At 50.4% G+C, this 17030-nt stretch overlaps 1 protein-coding gene across 1 annotated transcript in view; it reads left to right on the plus strand.

Annotated features, from left to right (window-relative positions):
- EML1 (EMAP like 1) overlaps window positions 1–17030 on the plus strand; it is a 108700-nt gene that overhangs the window by 71865 nt on the left and 19805 nt on the right. The window contains exons 5-10 of the mRNA XM_081095191.1: window positions 5655–5683; window positions 9271–9400; window positions 12366–12515; window positions 13746–13815; window positions 15742–15852; window positions 16606–16701. Coding sequence (XP_080951317.1) covers window positions 5655–5683; window positions 9271–9400; window positions 12366–12515; window positions 13746–13815; window positions 15742–15852; window positions 16606–16701 — 586 coding nt within the window. The remainder of the gene's footprint in view (window positions 1–5654; window positions 5684–9270; window positions 9401–12365; window positions 12516–13745; window positions 13816–15741; window positions 15853–16605; window positions 16702–17030) is intronic.

Genomic DNA, 17030 nt, shown 5'->3' on the forward strand with positions numbered 1-17030 from the left:
CTTAATTAAAGAAATGCAAAGAAGATAGCGTATTTAGAAAAATCTTTATTATAAAACACAGATACCATAAACACACACACACAAATGCATAGCTTAATGAATTAAACTTTCTAGCACTTTCTCCTGAGTGACATATATGTACAGGGTGCCCCCCAAATATGTATACACACACTTTGAGTAATTATAAGGCAGTGTCTGTTAAAATACATCTCATCTTCATTTAACAGACCAGCTGTTAAAGTGTGTGCATGCATTTTGGGGGACACCCTGTATATGTGTCTGGGAATTCGCCGGGAGAGGGTATCGGGTAAGTGTGGAGGAGCTCCGGCTTGTCCTTCCAGTCCTGGCAGGGTGCCCCTTTCTCTGGGAAGCTGCCCTGGCTCTCGGGGCCGAGTCAGGTGCCGGTCAGGTGGCTTTGGAGCAGCCCGTTCACTGTCCGGAGCTGGAACTCTTTCCCCACTCTCCACACCCACACCCTTGCCCTCCAGGGCTCTGGGAGGCAGAAGCTGTGTCACTTACTATTCTTGCATCTCTACCACTTTGCACAGTGCCTGGCTCACAGTAGCTGCTCAGTAAACATCCGCTGATGAATGAAAGGATAGTATCTGTTTAAAACCATTTAAGAAGTGTGTAAATAGCGCCACCTATGGGCAGATGCTTTTAACACATTTTAGATTCTGAAACATTTTGCACTAGAAATTAGGTGATAAAAGTTTGGCTTTTTTTTTTTTTAACTGAAGAGATTGTTTCATTCTTCGGGCCCCAGGGGTCATTTATCCTTTAATAAATGTTAAAGTAATAAATTCTAATATTCTTACATTGTTTTAGTTTTGAGGCTGTTAGGTGAACAGCCCAGAAATATATACTCGTGTCAGTGAAGTCAGGAGGAAGAGGGAAGTGATAGTAACTGGTCACCATGCACCGGGCACTTTGTACATGACTCATTGATTCTGACAATGCCCCTCGGTGGTCTCATCCGTTTTGTAGACGAAGGAAACCAAGGCCTGGCCCTTGGAGGGAAGCGACTTGCCCGACTGGAGCACAAGTCAGCTGACTTCGCCATCCGTGCTCCACCCACATGGCGCGCTGGGAGTCGTGGTGGGAAATGTCTATGAAGCAGCCGTTTTTGTCCCCAATAAGGTCTTCTGTGACTTCTAAACCTTTTTAATAGATGGGTTCCTAAATGATCCTATTTCTAGCTGCTTGGGGCTATTTCTATAAAGAATCTTCGTTTGCATAGGATAGTATTTTGACTTCCAGCAGGAATTTTATTTCATTGAGTTAACTCTTTGGAGAAGGAGTCATGGAATGCGCGATGAGGAAGTTTTTACAGGCGATAAGTCACAGGGAAATAAGATGTTTGACTCTGCAGAGGCCTCCTCCTTGGTCCAGCCTTACCAGTCATTTTCAAAAGCCAGTATCTCTGCTCAAACAGCATTTGGCCCTGTCAGTGCTGCTTAGCCCTGGCTGCCCAGGACTCCCTGCTGCACAAGTCACCTGCGTGTTGACCTGCAGCGCAGCCCGAGCCCCTTTCAGAAACTTGGGGTAAATTAGGGAGCAGGTATGACCCAACTCAGAGGAGGAGGCAGTGAACACTCGGTGGATTGAATCTGGATATGGTCCCTGCTGGTCTCTCTCCTTATAAACACCCAGGCTGCAGGTGGCAGGTGTGAGTTTTACCAGATGCAAAGAAAGCCAGCCACACTGAGCCCCTGCACCCCAAGGCTGCAATGCAGAGTATTTCCCGGGATTGGTAATAATATGACTGAGTTGTAGCTGCTTTGTGGGAGTGCAAACCTTGGTCCAACTTCCTGGTTTTCAAATCCTGCCTCCAGACCCAGCCACGGGTCTGGTGAAGGCTCCAGGCTCCCCGTACCCACTGTGAGCCCCCAGGTCCTGTGTGAACCACGTCCTGCATGGTTCAGGGTTCGGGATCTGGAGAAGGGCCGTGTGCAAATGACAGAGACAAGACAAGAGATAATAATTTGGAAATATTGGGGGCCAGGCGGGAAGCCTAACACAAGGGGAAGGACTTCCACCGGTGCCCAGGCCTTGCCAACCTTCTATTCAATTTTGGATACACATCTAGCCCTTAGGCAGGTAATTGTGGTAACAGACAGACTATCTTAAAGGTCAGTAAATATTAGAAAGATTTACTCTGAGACTATTTGGTCAGGAAATTGCTTGAGCCACCATTGTCTGGACTAAACAATCCGTGCATAGCTCTGGCCCTTGCCAGGGCTCAAGGTTCAACAGCATTCCAGGCTCCTTGTTTACACTTCTCTGATAGTGAAGAGAATGGGTGGGTTCCTACAAGGTCCTGCTTGTAAGAGGCCTTGGGAGAGTCTTCTGAACGCCCCCAGCTCGAGGGAGTGTAAGCCAGGCTCCTCCAGCCACTCCTTTCTGACAGAACACGGCAGTAAAACCGCTCAGATTGAAACACTGTTCATTTTGCAGATACTGGCCGCAGCCTAGTGTTGAGGTAGCTGAGAGAGTGAGGGGTTGCTTGCCAATGGGCACCTCCCTCCTCCCCTCTGGGCTTAGCTCTCTCCTGGGCCTCTCCGGAGGGTGGTGACACCTGTGTCGACTCCATGCTCAGACAGGGATGGACGAGGTCTCATCAGGTCCCGGGGCCTATTCCCCCACCCGAGAGAGTGTCGTCACCCACTTCATCTTCCCAGTGAGCCGCCACTAAGGAATGGTAATCAGGGACATTGCATGACACCTGCAAGGCGATCTCCGGTGAACTCACAGCCAGCAGGTCTCACGTGGTGCTGGCTTGACGCCCACTCCCAGCCCCCCTGCCCGCGAGCTCTGGAAGGACTCGTGTCCACGCATTTTGATGATAGGCCACAGTGTCCTTCATGTTGGGTCATTGGCATCCTCGCACCTTCCGTGGGCCTGCCCTTCTATTCATGGCCGTGTTCTAGGTCTGTGTTAGCGAGACGTGCACACACGCGTGGAATTACGTTCCCAGGCACCCTTCTTGCCTCTCAGGACAATTGGGCGTTGGCAGGGATAATGATTCTAAAGTCAACACAGCATTTTTTTTTCTATAAAAATGTAAATTTCTAAAATAATGCAACATAGCGACAGTCTGCTTTCTAAATACAACAGGCCAAAGAGTGATGCCGAGTTTAGGGCAAGACGTAAGGAGCGTGAACACCGCAGCGCTGCCTGGTGCCTCTCCTGGTGACGGCCAGGTGTCACGCGCAGGCCGCCCTTCCTAACCCTTTGCGGAGACTCGTCCTCCTGCGCTGCCTCGACATCGGAAGCCTATGGCCGCCCGGTGCCACACTCAGGTCCCCTGCGATTTCCTTTCTGAGAGGAACACAGGCCATGGTTGCTGTCGTGTTCCCCAGGAAAGGCGCTGGGCGGCTTATTTCTGTGTTCATAGCTCTCGAGTTTTTCTATTTCTGTGACCAAAGTCGTGCTGGACAGAACAACTCCCGTCTTCGGATCCCTGCCTGCGCCCCTGCCCTCGTGCCTCTGTGGGGGGTGCCTGTGATCTGTCTTCCCCTCCGCCTGTGTCCTTACCCTGCGAATCTAATAACATACACAGTGTGGGGTGGGGGCTGGTGCTTCCGCTTAGAAATCACAAGTGTCGCTTCCCCGCAACAAGGGGACACGCCGGGTGGCCGCTGAAATGGAGCTATTTTAACCCGACCAGGATCACAGAAAGGCTGCCTGTGTCCGGCGGAGCTGCAGGCAGAGGGAGCCTCGGTGCTGGGAGGAGGAGGAGCTGGCGGCTCGGGGTCTGGAAAGCTGAGTGCGGCCTGGAGGACCTGGACTGCAGGGCGGTTAGACTCCTGGAGCCCTGGGCTCAGGGGCCCCTCACACCACACCCCCTCCCACAGACCTCGGGGGGCTGCTGTCCGAGGGCAGAGCAGAGAGCCCGGAGAAGTCCACACTGTGGCTGGCACAGGAGCCAGCCCATCCATGGGGGAGGGATGGGAGACCCAGAGAGGGCCCCCGGGGTGCAGGCAGAGTGGAGTCAGGCCCACAGAGGGCCTCACCCCAGGCACCAGGCAGCACTGTCTCCTCGCCCCGACCCGGGCACAGCCCCACAGGCTGCTGGAGTCTGAGGAGGGACAGCGGAGAGAAGTCCCTGCGACTCCAGAGGTCACTGACTTCCTGGCCTGAGCGCAGCAGGAGCAGCACTGAGACCCCACCTCCTGCAGATACCTCCTGGCGGGAAGAGCAAACCGGGTGCCTTGGCTAACAGGGCTTCAGAGGAGAATAAGGGTGATGGACTGGGAGGCTCGGGGGCAGGGCCTGAGGGGCCTGCAGGTGGAGCGGCGCAGACCCCACTCGGCCTGGGGCTGGCCACGCACTGGCTGCCAGGGTGGGGCTCCTGGCACCTGTGAGGGCGGCGCCGGCAGCGTGGCTGGACTCAGTGACGTTGGGCAGAGTGTAAAGGGCAGTAGGTTGTTCGGGGCCTTTAGGCCAAGGTCAGGCGAGGCTTTTCCTCATGGGTGTGCGGTGCAGTGAGGAGTTTCAGTCACCAGAGGTCAGAGGTCAGGAAGCTGACCCTGTAACAGGCCCTGAGAGCACATGAGCAGTGCAGACAGTCTGCAGCATCCGCAGGCCCCGCGACGGCATGCAGTGCCCCGGGAACCCAGGACATTATGTATCACATCGCGGGGCGAGGGCAATTCTGCGGCTGGTGTTTCACGTTTAAAATTAAGGAGAAAAGTCATATTAGGGTGATACCTGCTCAGGGACATTTTCTTAAATACGCACACACACGAAATCAGTGAGTTCATATTCCTCCGCAGGCTCACACCCCTCCAGGCTCCCTTAGGCGGGGCTCCCTTTACGGTGTCTCGTTCTGTACCCCAAAGTGGGACGCGATCAGGAGGCTGCTGGCCGGGGAAGCTGCTTGGATGTCGGAGCCTCGCTGACCTGGTTCACGTACGGGCTCTGGTCTGAACGGTGCACTTCTTGCCCCGCCTGAGCTCCCTTTCCGCACTGGCGGGGCTGCCCCACAGGGGGGCTGTCTCCCCGGCACCCAGACTCCTCGTGGGGGCTCGTCCTGTCGGGAGCTTGCCCAGGGTGACCTCCGTCCCTCTGTGGCTCGACCTTGAAGGCTTTGGGGGATTGCTTTCCCAGGTGCAGTCATGGGGCGGCCTCAGCCTGGCCAAGTTTACAGTGGGGTCCCCATACCTCCGATGACACGCCCCCCCAAGCCTCACTATTCTTCCCTCCTGTCTCCCTCCCGCCCTGTCTCCCTCCCCGTGGCCTCCCTGCGGAGTCGGGCTCTGAAACTCCTCACCACCTCACCAAGCCCCTCTCCCAGGAACCCGCTCGTTTTAAATAAGTTCTTTTAAGAGACCATTCCAAAGGGCACAGGAAGGAAAAAAACCTTCTATACCCTTAGGCTGGGCCATGCCCACCTCAATGAACCAGAGGTTTCCTCTCCAACCTCACCCGCTCGCGAGGAGCACCGCTTGGGGAGGAGGCGGGATCGAAGCCTCCGGCCCCAGTTTTGGAAGTTTTTGCTCACACTTGCTCCTTTTTAGATACGTGGTTCTGTTTTCCTCGTTAACGTGCCCCTCACGCAGCACGCATGTGACAAGCCAGCTGACCACTGTGGGGGTCTCGCATGCATGGGGTCAGCCTCCCTCTAAAATCTGGTTTTCTTTTCTCCACAGCAAACCCAAGGAGCCCGTCTTCAGCGCGGGTAAGTCTGCACCTTTGCCGGTGCCCTCACTCCCCTCAGAGCCCGGGCACAGCTCAGAGGCAGCTGGGCCTCGGCCGCTGTCGACACCAGAACTTGGGTGTCTGCGTGGCGAGGCTGATGTCGGCCGGTCCCAGGGGCCCACCGCTCAGATCACACAGACTGAACCTTTACTGGCCCCTTTAAGAGCTGGTTTCCAATATGTCCACCAGGAGAAGGAAGATGCCAGCGGGCAGCGCAGGGCACTCGGGTCCTCAGACCTGCCGCCTCTCTTCCCGCTCAGGGGGTTCCCGGCATCAGCGTTTGCCTTTCCTGACAAGGAGCGTCTCCCACGCACCGAGTTGTCACTTGTCTGCAGGAGCTTTTCTTCCTGTCCTGCCTGTGGTTTCCTAACTTGCAAACGAATAGTTCGTTTGGACCTTTCCGTAGAGCTTTTTTAAACACATTTCATAATAAGGTACACGCTATCTATAGGGTATTAACCTTATTTAAACGTGCATTTAAAATGCAGAGAAATTGACACGTGAGTAACTGGGTAAATCCACTCACTTAATTTTCGTCTTCCCAGTGTTTTCCAATTTGGAATCGAAGCATAGAAGTCACAGAGTTCCGATGTGTCAGCAAGTGCTGTCGTATTCATTGCGTTTTCAGGGAGCGTGAGATTGCTCACTGACAGTGTCATGGCCGCAAGCCTGCAGAGCTAGGCTTCCCTGTCGGAACCCCTGAAATGTGTCCGGGATTTTCTGCCGGGGGCGGGGGAGGGTAGCCTCTCCCACCGAGAGCCAGCGAGCGCTCGCCCAGGCAGGCAGCCCCCCTGCAGTTCTCCGCGTCTCTTTATCTAGCCCTTCTGTCTCTGTCTCCGAAATCGCAAGGGAAGCGCCGGGTGACGCACTGCCAAGGTAGGCCGCCTGTCTGCGCCCTCATAGCTCTCTGAGCGAAGCTGTGGCCCAGGCTCCAGAAACGCTGTTCATACGTCAGACACACCCTCTCCCCGTGTGAGAGCGTTTCTGCGACGCACACCCTTGGCTGGAAGTTGAGCCCCTGAGCATTTGACTAAGTAGCTGCCATTCGGGTCTTGGTCGATTATGGGCTGATTACAGGAACTTTCCCAAAAATCTGTATAAGCCTTAAGAGAGCTATAGGACAAGGCCCGGCGCCCACTGTGTGCGATGGCCCTGCACCCCTGCTGGCCTGCCCCGCCTCCGGTGCACTGGCTGTGTGCTGCCACGCCTGAGAAGCGTTGCTTCCCCTTGCCGCATCGGGGCTTTAGATGTGGGCCACCTGCGTTCCCAGGACAAAACCAGGCCAAGGCCAGTGTGTCCATAGGACATAGACAGCAGCTGAGATTTGCGCAGGAAGTGAACCTCGGTCGTAAGGCCTTCGTAAGCAGCACCTACTACAGTCTACGCAAGTAGTTATACTTGATCGCATTCAGACACGGATTAAACACAGCCACGGGCCCTGCGTGCGCTGCAGAAGCGGCGCTGTGTTCTCTCGACCCCTGGCCTGCAGTCCGATTCCTCTCTCACAGGAGAGTGGGTGGACTCATTCCGAGTTAAGGTGCAGCTCTGTCATGCCGGCCCCTCTCTTCACGGCTGTCAGTCTGCTGGGTGCTTTAGGCTCTCCAGTGGCAGCCACGCATGAGCGCAGATCTGGATGAGGGGTAAAGGATGGGAAGAGGTTTGAGGCCAGGAGAAGAGCCTGTTAGGGGTCCAGAGCAGGACAGATGTGTGGGGTGGCCCGGAAATGCAGCTGGCCAGAGAGGAGAACCCACGTGGGTGGTGGTGGCCGAGCAGTTAGACCAGGGGTCCTCAAATTTTTTAAACGGGGCCAGTTCACTGTCACTCAGACTGTTGGAGGGCCGGACTATAGTTTAAAAAAAAACTATGAACAAATTCCTATGCACACTGCACATATCTTATTTTGAAGTGAAAAAACAAAACAGGAACAAATACAATATTTGTGGCCCGCGGGCCGTAGTTTGAGGACCCCTGAGTTAGACCTTTGCATCCAGCACGTCAGAGACAAGTGGAGGATTTGGGGTAGAGACTCAGTGAAGCCCAGGTTGGGCCTTCATGGGTTCAGCCGCAGAATGTGAGATGGCCTAGGGCAGTGGTCGACAAACAGCGGCTCGCGAGCCACATGCGGCTCTTTGGCCCCTTGAGTGTGGCCCTTCCACAAAATACCACGTGCGGGTGTGCACGTACAGTGCGATTGAAACTTCGTGGCCCATGCGCAGAAGTCGGTATTTTGTGGCAGAGCCGGTATTTTGTGGAAGAGCCACACTCATGGGGCCAAAGAGCCACATGTGGCTCACGAGCCGCGGTTTGCTGAGCCGCAGTTTGCCGACCACGGGCCTAGGGGACCGATAGGAGAGCCTGCAGTGCCGGGTCTCAGCACATTAGGGAGTTCGGAGCCCAGTGAAGCCTTCCAGCAGAATCCACAGCCCCGCGGCGGCTCCCTGTGCGGGATGAACGCGTGCTGCTCTGACCGCAGAGCTCCCTGCACGTGTGGAGTGAAGAGTGTGTCACGTGCATGCATCAGGCCTGGGGCACGCACACGGCAACAGCAGAGCTGGCCTCGGGCCGCTGGGCAGCAGTGCATGCGGCGTGGTTTGACACCCTTGGGGCTAAGACTGACAAAACTAACGTGTGACGGTGGCACCTGGCGGTACTGGAATGATTTCCTGCTTGCTCTCCACCTCCTCCTGAGGATGGTTTCTGTGGGTTACCACAGATCTCCCTGGTCCCAGCTGCCCGATTTAAGTGCCTCTCGGCTGGTCCTTTGATCCGCAGTGATGCACCCGAGCGCAGCGAGCGCTGACGGGGAACCGCATTCTTCAGGACCACCCACCAGAACTCCTCTGGTCTTACCATGACCTGAAAACGCTACCGGGAAACCCCGAGTTATTTCCTTCCCAAAGTCCAGGCGATGCCATGTCGATATATCCCTGGGTTTTACTTTTGTCCCCACAATTTATGAAAACATTGAAAGTTATTTTTTTATGAAAGTGTTTGCTCCAGAAAGTTTTCTTTCCCAGTTTCCCTCTCTGATGGGCCTTTTGCTCGTTTGTTTTCCATTTCTAGCTTTTCGTTGAGCGTTTCCCTTTTTGCATGCGTCCTAGCATGTACTTCTGCTTTGAGGTTCTTCACACGGGGCAGCATTGTCCCACATAAAAGACACGTAGAGACACATTTTTACATCCCCATGTAACCAACCAATTTAAACATTGGAGGATATCTTATGACTTTCGACGTGGAAATTATATATACATGGAGCTCAGAAAGTTTCAGTGGATTTCTTGTGTTATGGGAGGAGTATCATTTTCTTCCCTCTTGATGATAAAATGTGTAAGGACTGAAACCTCATGAAAAAATAATGGGATCCAGTTCTTGCCTGCTTTTTACAGCTTCTTGTATACTTCATGTACTTAAGTGACTAGGAGGTCAGAGAGGACCAGGTGACATTAGACATTCGTTAGAAGCGACAGGAAAGGGCAGCCATTTCCCTTTGCACTGAGAGGCCAGGAAGGGCCGTGGCTCCCAGGTGCCTGGCGCCGAGCTGTCTCACCGCGTCTGTTCTCCTTGCAGAAGAGGGCTACGTGAAGATGTTTCTCCGCGGCCGCCCGGTCACCATGTACATGCCCAGGGACCAGGCGGAGTCCTACAACTTGGAAGCCAAGGTGGACCTTCCAACCAAGAGGCTCAAGCTGGAGTGGGTGTATCCTCGTCCCTCGCGCGGGGCTCGCACGAGCCATCGCTGAGCATGCTTTGGGCTTGATGCTCAGCTGTAGAAACTCTTAAAACTTAATTTCTCTTCAGCTTCTTTAAAAAACACCAAAAACATTCTCTTATTTAAAATTAATTTAACAGGATCGGCCATAAGTCAGCACCCCGTAGACTAGAAAAGTCGTTCCATCAGAGCTAGCGATGATGAAGGGCACCAGCTTGTCATTCCTGAGGTCAGTATTTGTGGTCCTCACTCAAATACATATACATCGTCTTCCTGAAGAGAGACTGTTAAAATGTTCTATGGCTGAACGATTCTTTTGGACAGTTGTGGGAAAATGCATCACTAGTTTCTGGCCAGTATTTTAATTTTTCTGACAGAATAAAGTTAGTAGTCAGTTAAAAACTCCTAGAAAAGCAAATTTAGCAGAAATCATCTCAGTGGGTAAAGGTTAGGATTCTAATGAATATGGGAGCACGGAAGGAAGGACGCACACCCCCTCCAGCCCAGCAGGGACTTGGCCGCTGCGGAGCCGGACTGAGGTTAACACGGCCTCGCTGAGGGGCTTCTGTCAGCGAGAATCCACGTCCTGCATGGAACCCCCACGTGGCATAGCTATGATACCACCTGAAAACCATAAAAAACCTCTCCCCCACCCCCACATCTAGCCACGGAAATGCCAGTCGGCCATATGACTACCGTCCTTGGCGTTAAGCTGCTGCCCAGCCTTCGTGGGGTGAGGTTTGGAAAGTGAAGGAGCTTCCAAGGGGAGACGCTGAGAGCCTGGGGAAGGGCTGAATTAAATGTTGACATTTTATTTTACTTTATTTTATTTTATTTTATTTTATTTTACTTTATTGTGCTTTATAGGAAGCCTGCAGAGGCCACCTTCCAATCCATACAGATTTTAAGACAAAGCAAAAACCCTTCCTCCCCCTCAAACAGATATGGATTGATTTCCAGTTTAATGCAAAGCCCTAAGCACGGGTTATACGAAGTAGGTTTAAACGGAAGCTGTTGCAGTTTGACTTACGAGAATTGCTACTGTATTTGAAGTTATGGAATTGGGTTCTTTGGAATGTTTTTAGAATTAGCATCTGTACCTAAATTTCTCCCTCCAAAATATATTTTTTATTTTTCAAATTCAGATGTCATAAGCATTTCCCTGCCCCTAGTTTTCAACCTATTTTGGCTCATGGAGTTGGAGTTCTTTAAGTCAGTCATTGTTAAATTGGCTAAATCAGATCTGGAAAGCATTATTGGAAAAAACGCATTTGCTCAGCCTACTCCCTGTCTATATTGTAGAAAATATAAAACAGTGGAATTTGCTCCCAATAAGTGGTGGGTTTTTTTGCCAGGTTACCTTTCCACATCCAAGTTCACATGTTTTGCTCGCAAAATAGTTTTCAAGGTTTGGAAATGTTCATGCCAAAATCTCAGTGGTAATTAGCCTAAGCAGCAGGCAGTGGTTTGAGGAAAGACCTAAGTGTTTTACTTTTTATTTGTGTGTGTGTGTGTGTGTGTGTGTGTGTGTGTGTGAGAGAGAGAGAGAGAGAGAGAGAGAGAGAGAGAGAGAGAGGTTTGCACCTTTACAAGTACTTTTATAAAGATTGAGCTCCAAGATTACAATAAGAAACAAACCCATAATTGGCTTAGTAACCGTAGTATGTTAAAGTCCATTATCAGCATCTTAACTTTTTTCAAAATAAAACATAGGAATTATCAAAGCTCAAAGTTTTTTCTTGGAGTGGGATTGATAGCCTCACTTAACATTTTGAGATGTATTTTGTTTTCCATACAAGCTACCAAAGACTCGAACTATAATAGGATTCGGTTAATTTCCCAACCATGACTCCAGAACCAGGCCTGCTCTCTCGTTAACCCACAGAGTAAGGCCATCTCAGGCCCCCATTGAAGGTTTGTGTCCCAAGACGACAGTGACATGGAGACGTGGATGAGTGCAGGCTCTGCTGGGCCTGTGGCTCCTTCTGGTTCTGGTTCCCAGCGTCAGGCCTCGCCTCTAAGGAGCAGAGGGAAAGTGAACACCCGTGGGCCCCGGTGACAGTTCAGGAGATCTGAGCAGTGTGATAACTGGAGATGAACGCTACACAAGCAAGGCAGCAGGAGGGAACGAGGGGGGAAATGTGGTGCCAAGTATTCTAGCATTCTTGGGAAATGACTGTCTACAGCTTCAGGTGACTTTAATTCTGGAGGCAGGATGTCACAGTTGTCAGCCTTTCAGAACACCAGCTTGGCCAAATTTAAAGGGAGACGAGGTGCAAAGAAGACAGGCATCCATGTAAAGTCCAACAGCTCAGCATAAAAATGTGCCCCGGCTGTCGCTCCCCAGAACCAGGATTAATAGGCTGAGTCAGAAAGAATTCGTCTGCCGGTGACGTCACAAATGTCTGACCTAGTTACCTTTCGTAAATAAAATAGTAAGTTACCACTTTTGATCAAGCTTAAACAATTCAGCTTTCAAAATATAATAATACTTTTGCCCGGCCGGTGTGGCAGGTGGTTGAGCGTTGACCTATGAACCAGGAAGTCACGGTTTGATTCCTGGTCAGGGCACATGTCTGGGTTGTGGGCTCGATCCCCAGTGTGTGGTGTGCAGGAGGCAGCTGATCAATGATTCTTTCTCATCATTGATGCTTCTATCTCTCTTTCCCTCTCCCTTCCATTCTGAAATCAATTTAAAAAAAAAAATACACACACACACATTCTTAAAATAAAACCAAATCTTCATATTATTAAAAATAAGTGTTCACATTAAATCAATGGCCATTTCCAACTTCATTGCCTTTCTATTTAGGGAGTGAGATGTATTCGGCCCCCTATGTAACATTTTGTGTAATTGATGGTAATAGTCGTGTAGAATTGTTTGCCTGTTAGACAAAGCTGATGTTCGTCAGCTCTTCAGAAGAAAACAAGTTTTCTCTTGACATACACGAAGCTACGGGTACAGGGGCCGGGACTGTCGGAACAACCTGTACCTGCTCCCGACGGGCGAGACGGTGTACTTCATCGCGTCCGTGGTCGTGCTGTACAACGTGGAGGAGCAGCTCCAGAGGCATTACGCCGGCCACAACGACGACGTGAAGTGGTGAGTCCCCCAAGCCGAGGCGGCTGCTCCTGGGTAGCACTGTTAGCAGGAAGGGCTCCAGTCGGGGCATCACTAAAGAGAAGGGACCTGAGGAAAGCATTTCGTGTTCTGTGCTGCCCACTAGCTCCCTGGCCTCTAAGACACCTTTGGAGCTTTCTGTTTTTATAACCCATAATCTTAACCAACCACCTTACCTGAACCAGTAGCTCTAATAGACCCCTGATTAGAAGGCCTTCTTAACACATCTCATGCTAACGGCTTCTAATTTGGGTCTTTATTTTTTAATAAAAAGTAAAATGTTTTGCCTCGTGTTTTGGGCTGGCTCTGCTATTCCCATAATTTGTTCACAGCCTTTAGTGGGGTTTTATGCATTTGGAAAGATGGATGGATGAAGCGATGGATTTATGCTTTTCTATTTGCCCTAGGTCCCTAATCTGTTATAAAAGTCCTGTTGAAAACAGTGGTGTCTTTGCTATTTGATATACTCAACATGGCTTTTTTAAAAAGCTTGCTGACTAAGTAGTTCTGAGATTGAAATGATATTTTCCAGCAACAACAACAAAAAATGCTTTTTCCTTGAGTTGAAAATTCTCTAGAGATGAAGGAATCAAGATGAAATGAAATAGGCACTAATTGTCTAAAGTCATTGGAGTACTCAGATGATTTACTGTGAGTCTGTAAGAAATTAGGCATTCTATATTTTTATATTTAAACTAGTGATCTGGTGCACAGATTCATGCACATTGAAGGGAAATTAATTAGAAGGTGGCCGGCAGGGAGGGACTGGGCAAGATGGGCCAGAAGCATTCTGGAGCCAACCTCCCGTGGTCCCTCCCTGCCAGCTGCACCTGGGGTGGTGCCGTGGCTCAAAGGGCGTTTGCAAAGTGAGCAGGGTTTCTCCAGCAGGTGGGGTCCCTCAGCCTGGCCTGCAGAGATAGGGCCAAAACTGGCTCTCTGATATCCCCGGATGGGTCCCGGAGTGCGAGAGCTGCAGTGATTTGGCAGTGGCAGTTCTCAGGTGACGCACCCCAAAACCAGAGAAGAGGGAGTCTGATTCCTCGTGGAGTGTCTGCCCCCTGGTGGTCAGTGTGTGTCATAACTACCGGTCAGACAGACACTTAGCATATTAGCCTCTTATATATTGAGATTGTCAGCTAGATTATATTTGATCAAGGAAAAAATAAAGCTTACCTTTAAAGAGTAAGAATTTTATAAGTATCTTTTTTATAGCCTAGCAGTTCATCCGGATAAGATTACAATAGCAACAGGACAAGTCGCGGGCACTTCCAAGGATGGGAAGGTGAGTTACATTATCTCTTCCTCTTTGTATAACATAACATTTTGCTAAGCCTGCTTAGATATAAAGCACCTGAACACTTCTTAATCTCTCATTAGAACTTTTTATTTCAAATTAAAAATTTTACAGTAATCTTAAAAACCCTTTAAATTCACCTTAATTTCAGCCAATTTTTAAATAACATCATTCTTGCCTAAGAATTCACTAATTCTTAAGATATTTACATACATGATAAACATTAAAATACCAAGTACACATTTAATGCGTAAAATTAAAATCATAATGACATGATTTGAAGTGGGCATTTTGCCTCTCCGGTGACTTCAGATACATTCTCTTGATCCCTGTAATCAGGACCTCAGCCCTAGAGTTTGCATCTGTGTGAGATCCACAGAGACCGCTGGGCTTTCGCACAAGTTCTGTAATCGGAGGGGGAACTAGTGGAATTCAACAGAGAATAATTCAGAACTGGCTGTCCTTTCCTCATTTACTGCAGGCTGTGGTCATTGTCACGTCTAATTCAAAACTCCTTATAGCTTTTATTTGTTGTGATTGTTGTTAATCCTCACCCAAGGATATTTTTTCATTGATAATTGTTTTTTAGAGAGGGAGAGACACAGAGAGAGAAACAGCAATTGGTTGCCTCCTGCATGAGCCCTGACCAGGGCCCGGGATTGAGCCTACAACTGAGGTATATGCCCTTGACCGGAATTGAACCCGAGACCCTTCAGTCCTCGGGCCAGTGCTCCTACCACTGAGCAAACAGCTGGGGCTCCTTGTAGCTTTTTGACACCCGCCTAAGGATAGCTCATTATGGAGCATAGATGATCTGATACTCATCACATGAAATACTTCCATTTTTATCAACACTGCCTTCCAGCAAACCCAAGTGTTACCATTTTTTGGAAAATATTTCAATAACATCAACTATTAAATATTAACTGTTTTCTATTTTCCATTAAAATTCTACACTTGAAGTAACAGGAACAATAAATCAGACCACTATTATGTAAATACACATGCATGGAACAGAGTCGCCTGTTTTTGTTAAATGTTAAATGACCTTAGAAGTTCTTTGAAATTAGTAGTAAGCTTTTGTTCCTCCCTCTGGTGAATTGAACGTGTATTTCCGTTTCTGGCATTGAAATCAGAACTTTGCAGCCAGAGAAGATGTGATGGCTATCTGAGCCTCCCATTACAAGTTACAAGTGGAGAAGTCCAAGGTGATCACGTGACTGTCTGCAGTCGCCCAGCTGCTTAGAGACCAGTCCACCCCAGAACCTAATTCACCTGACCCCACTGTCCTCGAGGTGCACTGCTGTGCACTGCTGGGCCTTTTCTTGACAAATCTGCTCATAGTTCTGGGCTGCTTTTCTCTGTTGAGGAAGAAAAAAATTAGTATAAATCCCCGTGAAACACAATTAAGAGGGTATTGAACTGAATCATAGCAATTCTAAATTTTATTTGTGCTTAATTAATTGCCTGTTTTGCTCTTATGGGGCCCACGGAGCCCTTAAAATGATTTGGTGGTGACCGTCTTGATGAATTTACACACACACACACACACACCTTAATAACAATATGAACTTTGTAAGACTAATCCTTATATGAGATTCCATTCTCCTTATCATTTTTTAATTTTAAAATTCAGTTTCATCCAGGTGTATACATTAGAATATCAGTTCCTGTGTGATTAAAGAATTGGCTATTCAAAATTTAAAAGTTGACAGACCTCGCCTAAGGTTAAATGGCACAGAGGCTGTGACCCTGGAGACATTGGGAATCTGTCATTTATGTTAAAAGACAGAATTATCAAATGCAGAAGAAGACCTTTTGTCTTGACAAAATGGAAGTCATTTTGTAGCTTCAAGGTAAAGGTAAATTTGCGGAACGCTCACAATTGGTGGCTTAGCGTTTTTTCCTCAACAGCAATTGCCCCCACACGTGCGCATCTGGGACTCTGTGACACTGAACACCCTGCACGTCATTGGGACCGGCTTTTTTGACCGAGCGGTCACCTGCATCGCGTTCTCTAAATCTGTAAGTCTGAGCCCTGCTGGTGGCACACTCTCTCCACAGGGAGGGGTCAGCTCTCGGCCAAAGAGGGAGAGAGTTGCACCGGGGTGGCTCCTGCCCGCTTCCCGTCCCCACCTTCAGAGGCCACCCTCCTCCAGTCAGCCTTCCGTCCGCGGGGCGAGCAGAGGGGAGGTCCTGCTGCAGCTGTCCTCCGGTTCTGCAGGCCGTTGGCCTGCTCTGGCCTTGAATGTCACCTGCCCCTCCCTAGGGGACCCCAGCATGCCCCTGCTGTCCTCACAGGCTGGTTCACTGTCACAGGGCTGGACGGCGCCAGGGTCTCCCCCAGACCCTCCCTGTCAACCACGTCTTCACCCAGTTCAGAGACTATGTCCAAGGCGCATGCCTGTGTCCACATCCAACAGCACACGCTTCACCCCAGGGCTCTCCCTCCTGGCACAGCCTTTCAGGAACCCCGTTAGCACCAGGTCCGTGCTGTGCCGGGGGAGGGCTCGGCAGCCCTGAGGAGGCTTTTAGTGGACCTGCTGGGGAGAGCCCCCTCGAAGCCCCTCTCCTGCTGCTGTCCCCTCATCAGCCCCCCTTCACCGGCTTTCCTTGTGTATCTGCCCACGTCAGCAGGTCTCAAAGGCAATCGGCAAATATTCTTTAGCCTGCATGCGGCAGACTCCATGTTAAAAGTAAAATTATCGTTCATTTTTAATCATGCTCGACCAGTTTATCCTCAAATGTAGTCTTCCCGGGAATACTTCTCTTTTTCAGAATGGAGGGAGCAACCTGTGTGCTGTGGACGATTCCAACGACCACGTGCTGTCCGTGTGGGACTGGCAGCGGGAGGAGCGGCTGGCAGACGTCAAGGTCTCTCTCCCAGCCTGGTGCTGGCCACGCTGTCATTCTCCATGTGGAGCCTTCTCAGGCCACGGGCCGCTGGCCACTTCCCTGCTTCTCAGAGGGCTGCGGGTCCCCATCCCACGGCAGCCTCGGGGGACACCTGCCCCAGCATCCCTGTGGCCCGCCCCGCCCCTCCCCTCCCAGGATGCCATGCACAAGCCTGGCAGGTTGTTTCCTCTCTTAACAATGTCTACCAGGGTTTGCCAACCTCATTGAACAGCCATGGCCCTTTAAATTCATTTGTTCACTTTTCCTCGCTTTGATTCCACAAATGCCAAGTGTCCCCTGTGTACCTA

This window comes from Myotis nattereri (genome assembly GCF_964212035.1).
Source record: "Myotis nattereri genome assembly, chromosome: 1".
Lineage (NCBI taxonomy): Eukaryota > Metazoa > Chordata > Mammalia > Chiroptera > Vespertilionidae > Myotis > Myotis nattereri.